We start from the raw sequence: 15,740 nt of genomic DNA on the forward strand, positions 1-15,740 counted from the left end.
CCTGACTCCATGTTCTCAGAAGGCTAATTTATTACTTTATGACACTATATTATATTAAAGAATACCATACTATACTAAAGAATACAGGAAGGATACTTACACAATGCTAAAAAGATAATAATGAAAACTCGTGACTCTTTCCAGAAAGAGCCTCAACACAGCTTGGCACTGATTGGCCAATGAGTCAAAATAATTCACACCAGAAACCAATGAAACAATCATTATCTGTGGGTAAACAATCTCCAAACACATTCCACATGTGAACACAACACAGGAGAAGCAAATGAGATAAAAGTTGTTTTCCTTTTTCTCTGAGGCTTCTCAGCTTCCCAGGAGAAAAACCCTGGGCAAAGGGATTTTTCCAGAGAATATGAATGTGACATTGACCCAAGTAAGATGGTTGAGACTGGCTCAGACCCACTGTCCATGACTGCCCTTATGAGAACTGCCCACTGTGCCACCCCTCAATGTCCTGGGGAGGCAGATCTCCTTACCTGGCACCACGAAGTGAACCACAGCCTGGTGGTTCCAGGAAAACCCCTGGGGCCAGCACAGCTCTGGCTCATTCGCCGTGGCCATGAGGCGCCGCCGGCGGCCCCACACCAGGTTCCTCATCCTCCTCTCGTCCTCCTCGTGGCTGCTGCTGCCCTGCCAGCCCTGGGCAAAGACGTACTCGGAGAGGCGGACGCGGCGCCGGCCCTGCTCCAGCAGCTCCAGCTCCAGCAGGTAGCGGCTGCCCCGCATGCGGTCCTGCCGCTTCTCCACGTTCACGATGCGCTGCAGCTGGAAGCGCCTGCAGGAGACATAGCTGGCGTCGGCACATCCTGGCCCTGGCCCTCCCCCAGCCCTACTGGGCTCCTTCCTTTGGGCCAGCACAAGCCCTTCTGTCCCCAGCTCCCCCCTGCTTTGCTGCACCGCTTCCAAAGTTCCATGGGAATGTTTAGCACCTGTTCCTCCTAAATCCACAAGCGTGTGGGATTAGACTTGGGATTCCGGCCAAGAGAAAAATATTTGGCAAGAGAAATGAAATAAAGGTGACACAGAAACTAATAACAAATGTGTCTGAATGATTGTGTAGGGCTGGTAATAGCGAGTGTACTCAACACCACCTACAATGATTTTGGCACAAGGAGCATGTTTGGGCTGCTGAAACTGGCTCATGACACCTTATCAAACAGGAATATGGAGTGGGACTGAGCAATCATACAATAAAAACTGGCAGGAGCTGTTTGCAGAATGGATGAAACTGCCAGGAAATGCCCTTTCAGATCATTGCAAGAGTTTCTGCTATAAACCAGATGCTTGTGAGTTAAAAATCCTGAGAAAATCTTGTGTGTACTGGTCAGTTACACCTGGCTGTGACTGGTGCAACCCTGAAAAGGCAAGTGTGATCTTAATATGTAACATTAGGCCTAGTTCCAGCAGGGATTAGAACCTAATAACATCCATTCCATAAAACATCCAGGATATTGGTCACTTATGTATGGGCAGATTAACACCAACTGAAACCAGAAAAGACTGGTAAAAAAATTATAAAAATTAAGGCCAGCCCAACAGAAGGGTCAAGAGTTAGATTGTTTAGCTTACTGAGGCTAGAGGAAGTGTGTCTGTTTGCCAGAAGGGATAGTAAGTCTTGACAAGAAGAAGAACCATACCAAGACTGTGTAACAACAGAGTACCAGCAAAAGCTGGTACCATTTCTCAGGAAAAAGAAGTGTGCCTAAAGTCCAGTGTTTTACACAGATTCCTTGCCTGAAATCTTATTTACCACATCTAGTTCAGCCTCTGATTCTCACCAGTTACTCACATAACAGCTTTTCCCCATGCAGCATGGTAAACCAGCTTTGAGACAGTGCCCCTTGGTTTTCTCACTGCACCTTACCCTTGACTCCTCTGGTTGAGCTTCCTCAGGAAGACACGTGTAACTTCCAGGGCCTCCCTTTCTCTTAGCAGCAAATTTCCTGAGGTGTTGCACTTGAGGTCAATCCAGTCCGTGCGCAGCATATGGAAGTCCAGGTTGTTCATGCTGAAGGTCTGCTCCCAGTTGACTGCCTGGTCAAACACTGGTACGTAATCAAAATCCTCCTCATCTTCCTCCTCTGGCTCCCCATCCACCTCTTTCTCCTCTGCTGCTCCTCCAGACTTGCCCTTCAAAGGAGATGCCACCTGTGCCTCTCCTTCACCCACATCCCCATCGTTGGCCACCTTCTGCTCAGCAATGTAGGACTGCACCTGGCTCAGCCACTGCGGCAGCCCGGGGTGCTGGCTGGGGCTGGCAGCACTCACTGCCTGTCTCCCAGCTTTGCCAGAGACTGGGATTCCTTTCCCAGCTGGCACGGTGCCTGCTGGCTGCAGCCCGTCCTTTGTGGTGCTGAGGTCTCCTCGAGGTCCTACCCTGTTGGGAATTGTCACCCCTGCGTCCCTGGGGTGGCCAAGAGACTGCTGCCTTTGAGACACAGTCTTAGAAGGAGGGATTGTCCTTCTGACAGGCACTCTCCCCTGGATGGCCCTGGCATGCTGTGGAGGGTTCCTGGAGTTGTCTTTGACGCCAGCTTTCACACGGGGTCTCTTCGTTACTGGGTTTCCCTCTAGGCCAGTCAGGCTGAGGCTCTGGTTGGTAGAGGCCAGCGTGGCTGATTTGACACCAGATCTTTTTGTCCTCCTCCTCCTCCGTATCTCCTCTCCTGCATCGTTCCCTGTGACCGAGAGGAGCCGGCGGCGCTCCCGGAGGGAATAGTCCTGGTGGACATTGTCACTGTCCAGCAGGCTGCTGGGGACCTTGTCTGCTGGCCCTGCCCTCCCTGTGCCAGCGTGCTCAGGGGCACTGGTGCTCTCCACGTCCTGCTCCTCGTACTGCAGGTCATCCAGGTTCTCCTCCTGGGAGCCTGCAGGATGAATCAAAGTTACACCTCTGGCATCCTCCCACTGCCTTCCCTGCCCTGCCCAGGCACCCACCAGGCAGGGGGGCAGCTCCTTCTTGGCTTCTCTCAGTGTGGTCTCTCCTGCTCAGAGGGACAGGGATGCTCTCCCACATGGGATCTGTGCTCAGCCTCCTCAGCACCCTTCACCCACCACTGCCAAACGCTGTGGAGCTGTCTGGCTTTGCCCTCAGCTCTGCAGGGCAGGTGTGACCACAGGCTGCCACACTGCACACCTCTGGCTGTGCTACTCTTGCCCATGTTTTTGCTAGAATTGCCACTCAGCTAAGCTGTGGGCCTGGGAGCTGTCATGTTGTCTACTGCAGCCCACTGGTGAGCTCACAACCTGACCTTAAGGGAAGTAAAAGTGGCAGCAAAAGTCTCCTCCCAGACACAGCAATCTGGCAGGGAAAGGCTGAGACTTCCTTGGCATGGAAAGTCAACAGCTTCCCTCAGCTGGTGCTGCAAGACTACACACAAAAGTGACAGACAAAAGGATCCCCTGGGTTCTGACATCAGGGCCCCTACCTGGCTGCTCTGTCTTTTCTCCAGAGTCCAGGCTCTTCTCTGGCCGATCCATTTTCATGTACTTGTAAAATCCAAATCTGCAGAGAGAAGAGCAAAACACAAGTTTGATGAATGTTACTTGACACTTTCCTGGAAGAAGGCAGAAGATCCTGAGCACAGGGAGGCCACAATCAGCTATCTTACTGCGAAAGTGACCCTCTTTATCCTGCAAAAAAGTCCTCCTGGATGGCTGGGAGCCCTTGCACAGGTGTCTGATTGTTGCACTAGGGAGCAGGCAAGAAGCAGCTCCCTTGTGGGGCCACCACTGGGATCTGGGCACCAGTGAAGATGAGTGACATGCATTTCTTCCCCCAGAGAGAGGCCTGGTGGTGGCCACAGTTTGGCTTTCACAGTGACAGCTATCAGGAGGCTCCAGCCACTTGCAGGCCAAGCTTGCTGAGAATACACTGCCTGATGTAAGAGAACAAACATGCTCTGACTCAGCTACTGGGTTAACAGTGTAAGAAAAGCACTGGCAGTTTCCCCTTGAGACCTAAACATATTTTCACTTAAGTTATCAAAAGAAACTGTAAATGCTTTAATGTTTTGCAAGACTTAAGGGATCTTTAAGAATTAAGAAGTGAGCATGAAATTCCACACCAATTCCAGCCTTCAAGCTTCTCCCCACCCTGCTAGTAAATCCAAATTTACAGCATGCTACCTTTCCAAATAATAAGGGTTTTCCTGGTAGAAGCATTTGTTGTCTTTCTCCATGTGGCTCAGGCGGCTGTAATCATTTGGGTAAACAAAGGATAGATGAACCTGTGAAGAAGAGAGAAAGACAAAGTGAAACCCTCATTAATGCCAGACATCAGACACAAGGCGACCCAGACATAGCTGCAGGATAACCAGCAGGAGTTGCTCACTCTTTCCCTCTCCAGCAGCAGGCTGTGAGAATGGAAGACAGAAGAAAGCATGCTAGGATACATGTATGTATGCATGTGCCTTTTACCCTCTCCCTCAGCATCTGTCCACCTCTCTAACGGTGAGTTTAAGTACTACAACAGAGTGAGAACAAACTGGGAGAGAGGTGGCCAAGTCCTCCTGAAGAGATGTCCGTGGCTTTAGTAATCCACACATACTACAGTCCCCCCATGGAGAATGAAACCCTCAGCCATTGTGAGACTCCCTGCAAAGGCAGGGCAGCCTTTGGCTAACACGGGGCCTGAGGCCCCATGGCTAATGGGATCTCTTCTTCCTCCTTGTGTATCCCTGGGCAAGAATCAAGTTAAGAAGTCCAACTTACGAACTGGAGCCCCTGGTAGCGCTGCAGAGGAAATCCATTCACCAGGTAGCTGGGCTTGTAGGGGCAGTCCGGCAGGGCCCGGCGCACGCGGGACTTGCTGAGCAGAGGCACTGCAGACAAGGAACACACAGGCAAGGGCTGCAGGAGGAGCCCTGCTGCAGCCACGCACCAGCTTGGCTACTTCTGTCCCTGGGTTCTATTTATCCATGTGAAATATTAAGGAATAAATTAAACAAGCCTTCTTGCACAGCTCGGCTCTTTACATTCCTTTAAGACGCTCACAGAAAAATATGCTTGGGGATGTGGTTTGAGCTGGATACCAAGAAAGAGGAGCTGGCTTTAGTCTGCGCTTTGTCTCCTATAGTGACTGATACTGTAGCCACCCCTCTCTTTTACACCAGGAATAAAAAAGCATGGCCTGGATAACTGCAGTGCAGGAGGACAATCCTTCCCAGCTGTGCTCCTGCACGGCCTGCAGTTACCCCCTCAGCTGCTTTCCAAGCTTACCTTCATAAAGAGTGTCCCGGGGGTCAGGCTTCAACATGTCAGCTGGGTGTACCCTGCTGCCAGTGCTGCCAGCAGCCCAGCTCCTGCCAGTGGCCAGCGTCTGCGGGATGTGCCCAACCTCATCCATCTTCAGAAGCGTCTCATCTGGAGACCAGAGAGAGAACACAAGGGGGAGACAGGGGCTAACTTGCTCCTTGTCCTAAAAAACACCTCTCTCCAGTGCCAGCCCTTTCCAAATGGCATTGCCTCCCTTTCCAAATGGCATTGCATCCCTGGCACCAATGCTGCTTCTGGCACAGGCAAAGGAAAGGCTCTGACCCAGAAAGCTGGAGATAGAGAAGCTGTGGGGTGGGAACACGCCTTTCACTAAAAGCAAACACACACAGTGATGAGGAGTGGATGAAAATGACCTCCTGCCTTGGATACACCACCACTGAACAGGCTCCCTGCTGGCAGGAACTACTGGACACCTCTGTACTATTAAGTTTCTTTTCAAAGGAGATGAAGAGAGATGAATGGGAGGAGAAACCTGAGGGGCAAAGGAAGGACCTTCAGTGGCTGAGGAGGATGTTACTCCAGAAAGGGAATGAAGCCTCACAGTAAACCAAGAACAACAGGAAGCTCAAACTCAAGACTGGGTATTGGTTTCATTTTTCCTTGGATGTTGCTGTCACAGGGCTTCATGTCTCCATGGATCTTACCCTAAAATGAGGGGAACTGAATAAATATCCATGAAGGAAAAGCAATATCCTGCCAAGGGCACTGGTGGGCAACTTTGGGGTACTGAACTACATGGGACCCTAGAAAGAATGGGATGTCATGTAATACAGCCAAAGGCTAATATGAACGAGGGAAAAAACTATGGGCAGAAGGCAACAGATAAAAATGAGACTGCAGCACTGCACCTAATTGTGAAGGGATCTTCTGGAATGTCAGTCTTCTAGTCTACAGGTAGTTAGTAAGAAGAAAAGAGCAGAAGGTAGAAGGATGAAGATGGAAGACCAAATGGAAAGCCTATTCCCAGCCACATGGGAAGTTTCAGAAAATACAGCAGCAGGTTGTGATCCAAGACACAGCAAACAGATGCCTTGATTACATCAGGGAGTCTTCCATGCACAAAAGGGCTGGCATGAAAAAAAGCCCAGAAATGTTGGAAGGCAACAGCAGTAGATATGGAAAGGGGGAATGCTGGCAGAGGAAAGTGATGATGACAATGCTGGGTAAGAGTAAACAGGACTAAGGAGCTTCTTAACTGAGAACACCATCACTTGATGTGCTAAGAAGGGTTTACAAAACAGGAGGGACTGGACTGATGTGTTTGCAGCAATCCAGCACCAACTGAAAGAGACTTGAGGCTGGGACAGAAGAAAGCAGCATCCCCCCATCACTGCCAGTGTATCCTGTTGTGTTCAGGACCCAGAGTGAAATCTCCTGAAGTGCTAGAGCAGCCCCTTCTCCCTGGTTGTGTCCAGCTGGCAGCACAACCCCACAGCTCCCACGTTTTGGGACTCATGTTCCCCCTGGCTCTCAGCAAGCAATCTCCATCTTGTGTTACTCCCAACTGACAACACTTCCCACCTTTGCAGACTCTCCTCTCTGCCCTTCCTCGCTCCCTCTAGACTTCCCTGAAATAATGTTCCAATCTTACTTCTGATTCTCCCATGTTTAATAATGAGGCACCCTCTTGTCCAGAAGTCTTTCTCCTGAACTGTCTCCACCTTTTTCTCCCAATGATGTGTATGCCTGGCATTTGCCTGGCTAGACAATGATTCATGGTGAAACACTGGATGCTGATACATTTAGGAAGAATGGGGAGGTGCTTGGGAAAACTTGTGATGAAGATACTTACTAGCAAAAAGGGAGAGATATTGGGAGTCAATGACTTTGAACTTTGCTTCTGGATCATTCAGTCTCCACTGGAACAGAGAAACACATTGAAATGAAGTACCTACGGAGTTAACCAAGCCTGAACAAAAGGAACACACTACCCCTACTGGGACGGAATTTACCCAGCAGCAAAAGACTGGGAATGAGCAGAGATCCCCCAAGACACATCCAAGCCAGGAAAGGCCAAAAAGCTGCAACAGACCCCAAAGAAGGCAGATTTATCCCAAGTAAGCGGAGGAAAGGGTCCTGACACATGGCCAGGACCATCTCACACAGAAGTAGGTAAGGGCTCTGGAAGGGATGAGCTACATCTCATGCAATGAGGAGCTGAGGCCAGGGAAAGGAGGGGAATGGTTACAAACATCATTCCTGAGCTCTGTGGGGACACATATAGGGGACCACCATTTCCACAGACTCACTGCTACTTCCACGTGGTCAGTTCCTCTGTCATCCTGCTTGTGCAGCACCTCAAAGTAGTACCTGCCCTCGGCTGACAACCTGCCAAGAACAAGGTGTCTGTCACCAGGAGCATTAAGGAACATTTCTTAGCTTGTCAGCAGACAATGAGTGCAGAGCAACCACACCCCTGAAACAACCTAATTCTCAGGGTAGGCGGGGTTAGTGCTGCCAGGAAAATTTAGATCCTGCCAGTGAGATAGGCAGCTTCACTTATGCACCTGGAGCACTCCAGATCCTTCTCAGTTAATTCTGAATAACTCCCTCTCAGTGTAGCCTGCTGGGTTTGGCCTCTAGGAAACCTGGCCAGTTCCAAGGCAGGAAGCTTGGGATACAGTTCATATAGGGGAGCCTGGATGTGCTGGTGGTTGATTGCTGCAGGGAAGAAAAATCCAGTGTTGCATTCCTGCAGTAAATCAGCCAGGCTTTGGCAATACCCCAGAGTAATCCCTTTCTCTGTATTGTGAAACTCCTCAGGGCAAGCCTGAGTGCTTTTCCCTTATCCTTGTGATTTCCTGGTCATGTGCAGAGCTGGCTGGGACTGAGGGACTTTGCTCACTCACCTCACCACGTTTGACTTCTGGCTGTGAAATTTCCCAAACTCTCCTGGTGCAGTCCACTCCTTCCCTGTCTGTGAAGAGACAGAAGATGGCTCTAGTTAAGCTTCTTCCCCTGTCACTGCACTGACAATGATAAAAAAGGAAAATTTAACTCCCTCTTCCGTCCAATTCCTCCTGGTAAGTCATCTGTGAAATCCATCACCTGTGGACTTAAGTCCCTTAATTGTGAACAAGGGACTCCCAATAGTACTACCAAGAGGTAAGTGGCTTAAGATATCACATGTCATACCCCATCTGGCATCTGTGCTGATGCTGTCTGTAGCTGGGCAGGGAAAGAAACCTGGGTAGTCCAAGGAAGCAGCAAGTCAGGAAGGTCTCTGTTCCCACAGGAACATTAAAGCCTTGATGGGAGAAGCCATGCAGCATGCACTGTACCTTGCCTACGCTGGCCAGCAGCTGGAGACCAGAGGGCTTTTCATCTGGACTCAGCCAGAACTCAGCATTGTCATCTGCAGCAATGGCAAACTGAAACTCCCCTGTCGAGAGATGGAGGGAGTAAGTAGGGCTTTGGGGTAAGGGCTTGTGCACAGAACAGATCCTGCTCCTCTAAAATGCTGTCTTTACCCTTTTTCCTGGTGAGACCATCCTTCCCTTTTGATATTATCACCTTCCTGCCTTTGAACCTCTCTGCTAACTCTGCTGTGACTGAAAACAAACTTTACAGATGTCACTGGTTCAGTGTCCCTCCTGCACTGGCTTCACCTGACATCTAACCTGGATAGCTAGGAAGTCTATGCAAAGCCTCCCCTGACATCCCTTTTGCTTCCAGAGCAAAATTTTGTGTGAGATGCAGTGTTTGGGTGGAGGAACGAGCCACAGAGGGAGACAGAGGTGCCTGAGGTTCATTCTTTGTCCGGGGTCATGGGGATGGCAGCTGCAGGCCAGGGACAGGGGCTGAGTGCCACCAGGCTGCTCAGGGCAGAGGCATGCAGCTGGGGGACACAGATGTCACTGCTGTCAGATGGCATTCATGGCAAGCAGAAGGGACATCAGGATAATTCCTGATGTCACGGACAGTCACAGACAGTCCTGGCCATGCCAAGGGAGGGAGGCAAAGCTCAGGGATTGTTCGTGGCCACATACCCACCATGGGGCTGTGAATTCACAACAGTATTGTTATTTATCAACATTCCCATCTGCTTTCTCCTTTATCAACATTCCCATCTGCTTTCTCCTGTGCTTCTCCTCCCCAGGGAGAGGCAGACATGCTTCCAGCCATGCCAAGGCTGTGGCCAGTCACACACACCACCCACACAAGGGACCTGGTGTTGGAATTGCCAGGGTGAGGGCACCAGTGGTTCAGCACCACGAGGGGAGGCAGGGGAAGGTGACAAGAGACATGAGTGAAGGCACTCAGAGCCCTCACCATCGATGAAAGGATGCAGGTAACCAAATATCCGGAGACCATAGTTGGTCCATTTTGGGGACACGGCCAACTTCTTCAGCATAGTTCTTGTCTGAAATGGAAGAAGGAAAAATTCATAGAAATAATTTTAGATGTGACAGGAAGAAGGGAAGAATTAAAAACCCTGGGACAGGTGGGCAGAGGGTTTTCTCTGAGAGGAGGATGGAGGCAGAGTGAAAGAGCCAACCAAGTAAGAAATGAGAGGGAGCAGGTGCTGCTGAGAAGGGGATGCACTGAGATGGTGGGGACAGGACATGGCAAGGAAGGAGAGCACCAAATACAGGGCTCCTTCAGCCTGTGTCTGAGCCCTGGCAGGCCAGCAGGTGTGAAATGACCCTCCCCTGTGCAGCAGAAGGGCTGCTAGCCTTGAACCCTTCTGAAAGCTTCCCGCTCCCTCAGCAGGAGGACAGAGGAGGAGGTGGATTTTAACAAAAAGCAGGACAGAGAGGGAGGCAGGGGGCAGGACGTGAAGGGAACAAGGGTGATCCACCTGGGAAGCTGAGCTGGGAAGTGCAGGACAGTGGATGCCATGGTCTTACTCACGTGAGGGAAGAGAGGGAAGTGGAGGTTTCTCCTGAGCTGCTCGATGGAGCTGCCACACCAGTCCTCAAATACGTGCAGGTTGGCCTGGCCCTGGAACTAGAAGGCAGAAGTGGGGCACCATGAACTGCTGCATCCAACCCCTGTGTCCTTCCTCTGCCCTGACAGCCTTGGCCATGGCCCCTGGAGTGCTAAGCACTGGGTCCAGAGCACTGCTGCTCATCTGCTGAAGGTGTGGGGCTGGCACACACACCTGAATGGCACCAGGGAACTGTGCTAATGCTTGGGATACCTCAATTCCATGGCTGGGCTCTGCTCCATCAAGGTGTTTCACCAGAAGGCTGTGCTCTGAGGCCATGGTGTGGAACACACAGCAGCTCCCCATGCTGTAACACATTATGTTCTGCAAGAAGGTGTGCTCGACTCCCTCACCATCTCAGGGCTATTTTCCTGACCTGAGTAAAGAGGGGACACCCTAGGGAGGGAGATGGCAGATCACCTTCTCAGAGCATGTCCTAGAGGTAAAGCTGATGGAAGATGGTGGGCACAGGGAGATGGAGGCCCAGCAGAGCAGGGAGCAGCAGCACAGGCAGCTCAGCGGGCAGCACAGCCTCTGTGTGTCTGCAGAGACACAGAAACACTGGGGAAGTGGGGGTTCCAGCCTGGACAGCACAGGAGGGTGTGCAGTGTGACAACAGCTCCCTGCTAGGCAGCCAGCCCCATCAGGAGAGGCTGCCACTGTCCAGCTGAGACCTGGAGCACAGCTGGGCTGGGAGAAGCTTGCTGGCCACTGTGGGACTTCACCAACACACTCCTGAAAGGACAGACTTTATTTCTGTCAGAGCCACTCAGAAGGGAATCACTGTCTGCTCCCTAGCACAGTCCAAGCTTTCTGCCTGCAACCAGTGGAGCTGGATACTGAAACCCTCCTCGCAGCCCTGGCATCCAACAGTGAAGAATAAATAAGCTGGAGACAGTACAAGCTACCTTAGATGGGAAAAGGCTGAAGAAAGGAATAGGTTGCCTTGGGACTGGGGAGGTTTTGCTGTGGCTGTCTTGCCTATATAAGGGCTGTGGGAGCAGGGCTGGGGAAACAGCCTGAACAGCACCCAAATGTCTACAGATGGCAGCAAATTCTTAGTTTTTGCTGGGGAGGCTCTAGCAGGCCTGAAGCAGCACAGTGGAGGAGGGTCCAACCTCTCTGTGCACTTCTGCCAGAGAAACTTTTTCACTGAGTTATTTTTCCCAGGATGGTGGGTTTGGGGTGTGTTTTGAAATAAACTGTGGCTTGAAGGAAGGTTGTGAAGCAGATTTGGCTCCACAGCAGTAATGACCCTTGCAAGCTGTGGATTTTAGTCAAAATGGTGAAAACCATTTCTGCGTGCCAGGCAAAGCACAGTCACAACCACTGGAGTGGTCTCTCATCAGCCCCCTCTCACTGGTGTCCCCACTGCCAGGGCTTGATGGATGTCTGAGAGCCCATGATGCCCTCCACTAGCATCTCCTCCTCCTCCCTCCTCTGCTGACATCCATCAGCCTGGATTCCTCAGAGCAATGCACAGAATCAGAGTGAAGACAGGCAGAGGGCTCAGGGTGATGGAGGCAGCCAAAAGAAACCTGGGACTCTGCAGGAACTTGTGATAGAAATAAGTCACTGCAAGCATGACAAACACTGAACTGGAATTTAATTGCTGTGCAGTCCTGCGCCCCTTGGCCAAATCCAGGCTCACACCCAAGGGTCTTACATTGCTTTTCTCAGCCAAATCAAATAATGACAACTGCTACTTCTTGTGGAACATGAAGGGAGAGGAACAGCCTGGGCTCCCACAGAGAACCACTGCCAGAAGCTGAGTCCTGTGGAAGTCTGCTGCTACCCACAATGATGCTGATTTTTTGGGTTTTTTTTTTTTGAGAATTGCTTGCACAGAGCAGGCAGCAGGCTCAGAGCTCTATGAAACGTAGCACAACACTCCCACACTGTGGACAGACTGGCACTGCAGTTCACTGCTGCCAAAGACAGATCCTGGGGACGATCTCAAAGCTCAGGGCTGCGATGAAGCTGGGCTGGCTTTGACATGGGGCAGCCCAAAATGCAAAAACAGATATTGATGAGGCAAATCCCAAAAGACTGGCTATACTTGCTCAAAACTTGGACCAGTCCCATTGCAATACAAAACTTCACTGCAGTTTGGCAGTATTAGGGAGAGGGCAGCCTAGTAAAAAATAAGGCAGACAGCACTGCACTAGGTACACCATCAATACTTATAGAGATAATTCCTGAGATTTCTAGCCCAACACTCCTACCTCCAAAGTCTTTACAAAGCTTCCAGAGAGGAGATTCTGGCAGGAGTTAATGAGATCACCTTGCTTTCCTACATTCACAGCTACTAGAAATAATTAACTGGTAAATAATAAGTATTTCTTGCAGGTGATTTTAAAATATTTTCTAAATCAACAAATTTTCTCCCGAGTAAAGGCAGCTTAACTTAGTTTCTGTTTCCTCTTAAAGGGAAAAAAAGAACATTATTGACAGATAAGTGCTGGCTGCCCAAAGTGCTGCTTTGGGACTGAAAACTGAGCTAGGCTTTAATTTTAGGCCCCCACGAGCCATCAGCATAGCAGCTGTTTTGAAACTCTATCACCTCTGTCCCTCCAACTCAATTCACAGCTGCCCATTACAGGCAGCTGAGAAATTCTTCTGTTTGCTATATGAGTAAAACATGCAACATGCTGTAAAAATCTCCTGCTTGGGGTTTTTGCAGATTGCAGTTATAGAGCAACGTCACCACCATTCCCAATTCATGCGCACAAAAATGCCAATGGATTTTCTAAAATATGGTTTTTAGAACACGACTGTAAAACATGGTTACTGTATTTGACTTCCCAGCTTGGCCTATGTTTGACTTCCTACCCGGCCCTGTTTTGCAAAAGGAAATTTAGGATCTGGCAAGCAACAAGTTAAGTTCCCCTTCTCCTCTCAAAAACATCTGCTCTGAAAATTCTGGATAGACTGATTTGGCCAGAAGCAGGAATAGAATCCATGAGTCTGAGTATTCAAAGGAGCTGATTTTATGTGACCTTCCCACTTAGAGGGTTTCTCCTGCCCTTGAGGCTTCTCTCTGTCCCAACACCTTTCCCCAGCTGCTTATCACCCTGCTGAAATAGCAGCAATGCATGATCCCAGCTCAGGCCCACAACAGGCACAGGTCACACACCAAGGGCACAAGAACAGGGACAGTGTGCCCTGGAGCACACAAGCACAGTGTGAGTGCGCCCTGGAGCACACACAGCACAGTGTGAGTGTGCCCTGGTGCACACAGCACAGTGTGAGTGTGCCCTGGAGCACACAGCACAGTGTGAGTGCGCCCTGGAGCACACACAGCACAGTGTGAGTGTGCCCTGGAGCACACAGCACAGTGTGAGTGTGCCCTGGAGCACACAGCACAGTGTGAGTGTGCCCTGGAGCACACACAGCACAGTGTGAGTGTGCCCTGGAGCACACACAGCACAGTGTGAGTGTGCCCTGGAGCACACAGCACAGTGTGAGTGCGCCCTGGAGCACACAGAGCCAAGAGCACACTGAGCTCTTGTCCCCAGGGAGGCTGGGCAGGCTGACACCCTGTGAGCACTGTGACAGTGCTGTCCCAGCAAGGGAGAGCTGAACCCTTACAAGGACAGGGAGGGGACACCTAGGCCCTTGCTTGGCACTGATGCAGCCATGCCTCTCCAGGGCTGTGGGATTGTGGCTGGCCTGAGCCCCAGCCCAACCCTCCCCACTGAGCACACTGGAAAAATGTCTGTCTGCAGCCCTAGCATTGCAGTGAAAGATTTTGGTATTTCTGCTTCCTTCTAGTGATAAATGTTAAATTATCAGCCCCTGCTACAAGACCTGACCATAGAGGAGTATCAGGACCATAGACACCCCAGACCTCTCCCTAGCCCAAACCCTATCATGTCAAAACTATCTGGGGGGTGCCACCACACACCCAGGATCTCCTGCTGAGCAAGGAGCCCAGGGAAGAAAGATCCGGGCAAGCAGCAAAGCAGAGAGAATTGCAGCAGCAGAGACACGACCTCCTGCCCTGTAACTGGAGCAGGATGGAGAGGAGAAGCTTTCCTAATTTAATCCTGGGCAGCTTTGGCATCACAGAGGCAAATCAGCTGCATAGCTGCACGCAGCCCAGGGAATGATAAACAGGGCACAGAGAGGGCCTGAGCCACAGAAGAAAGGCGACATTGTGCTGCCAACTAAAAACTCCTGAGTTTGTAAGACTCTTCTGTCTCCTCAGAGTGGCTGCAGCCCCTCCTCCTGCCTGGCCCAGCTCCCCTGGCTGGGTGACACTGAGCAGCCAGCAGCTGGGCTTGGCAGTATGCTCTGCTGTGCTGGGCACTTGTGGGAATCCATCAAGAGAAGTTAGCAGGACAGCCCCTGTCTGGATGGGCACAAATAGACATGGAAGGGACATCAGCACAGACAGAGTGAGCAGCAATAGTTTTGTCTTTCAGTCCTCTCAGGAAACGATGCTTCCTCTTGGGGCAGGTTTGGTACCAGGACAACACTTGAGCACAATCCTTTGGCTGTGCTCCTGAACATCCCTTACACCTCCCTGCAGAGAGAAGGCTGTGCAGACATGAAGGAGGAAAGGACATTTTAAATGCACCTCAGCACTGCCCAGACCCTTCTACTCTCAGAGCTGAGCAGATGCCTTTGCACAGGTAAATGAGAACAGCCTGGCTAACCTTCCAGTCACTTCTCTGAAAGTCCTGCCCACACCTAAGCAGTGTCAAATGGTGACACTCATACTCCACAGTGCAGGTCTGCCCTGATGATAGCCAGGCACGTTTCTGAGTCAATGAAACAAAACACCCCACACCTCTCCAGCCTGAGCAGGCAGTGTGTGATGCTGGGAGCTGGAAGACTTTGCTCTGGTGCCTGGAAGTGACAGTAAGGATAACAACCATAATGTGCACAGGCATCTCGAGGAACCAGGAGCAAGGGTGAACCCTCCTTTCCCCCAGGTGCCAGAGCAAAACTTCAATTTGGGATTTCCAATGAGCACACTTTCCTACCATATTATCCAAGGCTGAAGACTTAAGCTGCCTATCTCATATCCTGAAACTGAGAGAGGAAAACTGAAACCTGTCCTTTTTTGGCAATGCTGGCTGCCAGCTCACTCTGCAACCCTGTTAATTATTTATGTTTTTCAGGAATATGCCTCTCTATTAAAACAAAGCCCAGCTCCTTGAGCTGTGTGAGGCAACCCAGTGTCCCTTGCCCCAGGAATCAGGCTGCAATTAAGTTATTAGAGATGCTGTGGGAAGGGCACAATGGGATTACAGACCCAGGGTAATTAATTTGGGCAGAGCCACAGAAAAACTTAATCTCCAGGCTGGGAGAAATTTCAGTTGGTGGCTGGGAGGACAGCAAGCAGCTCTGTACAGAGCGGTGTCCACAGATCCCTCTCCAGCTCCTGCAGCTGGTACTGGTGAAGCACTGGCCTCTGTCTGCAGTCAGGGGGACTCTGCTGACCCTCTGGGCACACACACTGCTGCAGCAAGGGCAGGAAATTTTGCTTTATACAGCCAAAGAGAAA

The 15,740-nt window shown here is 50.8% G+C and overlaps 1 protein-coding gene across 1 annotated transcript in view; it reads right to left on the reverse strand.

The window, feature by feature from the left end:
- B4GALNT3 (beta-1,4-N-acetyl-galactosaminyltransferase 3) overlaps window positions 1–15,740 on the reverse strand; it is a 63,108-nt gene that overhangs the window by 7,233 nt on the left and 40,135 nt on the right. The window contains exons 4-15 of the mRNA XM_030959736.1: window positions 10,150–10,245; window positions 9,568–9,658; window positions 8,577–8,677; window positions 8,145–8,212; window positions 7,545–7,623; window positions 7,088–7,154; window positions 5,239–5,382; window positions 4,732–4,841; window positions 4,147–4,247; window positions 3,447–3,523; window positions 1,883–2,885; window positions 495–793 (exon numbers count right to left, since the gene is read on the reverse strand). Of these exons, the coding sequence (XP_030815596.1) occupies window positions 495–793; window positions 1,883–2,885; window positions 3,447–3,523; window positions 4,147–4,247; window positions 4,732–4,841; window positions 5,239–5,382; window positions 7,088–7,154; window positions 7,545–7,623; window positions 8,145–8,212; window positions 8,577–8,677; window positions 9,568–9,658; window positions 10,150–10,245 (2,236 nt within the window). The remainder of the gene's footprint in view (window positions 1–494; window positions 794–1,882; window positions 2,886–3,446; window positions 3,524–4,146; window positions 4,248–4,731; window positions 4,842–5,238; window positions 5,383–7,087; window positions 7,155–7,544; window positions 7,624–8,144; window positions 8,213–8,576; window positions 8,678–9,567; window positions 9,659–10,149; window positions 10,246–15,740) is intronic.

Source organism: Camarhynchus parvulus, chromosome 1A, assembly GCF_901933205.1.
Source record: "Camarhynchus parvulus chromosome 1A, STF_HiC, whole genome shotgun sequence".
NCBI lineage: Eukaryota > Metazoa > Chordata > Aves > Passeriformes > Thraupidae > Camarhynchus > Camarhynchus parvulus.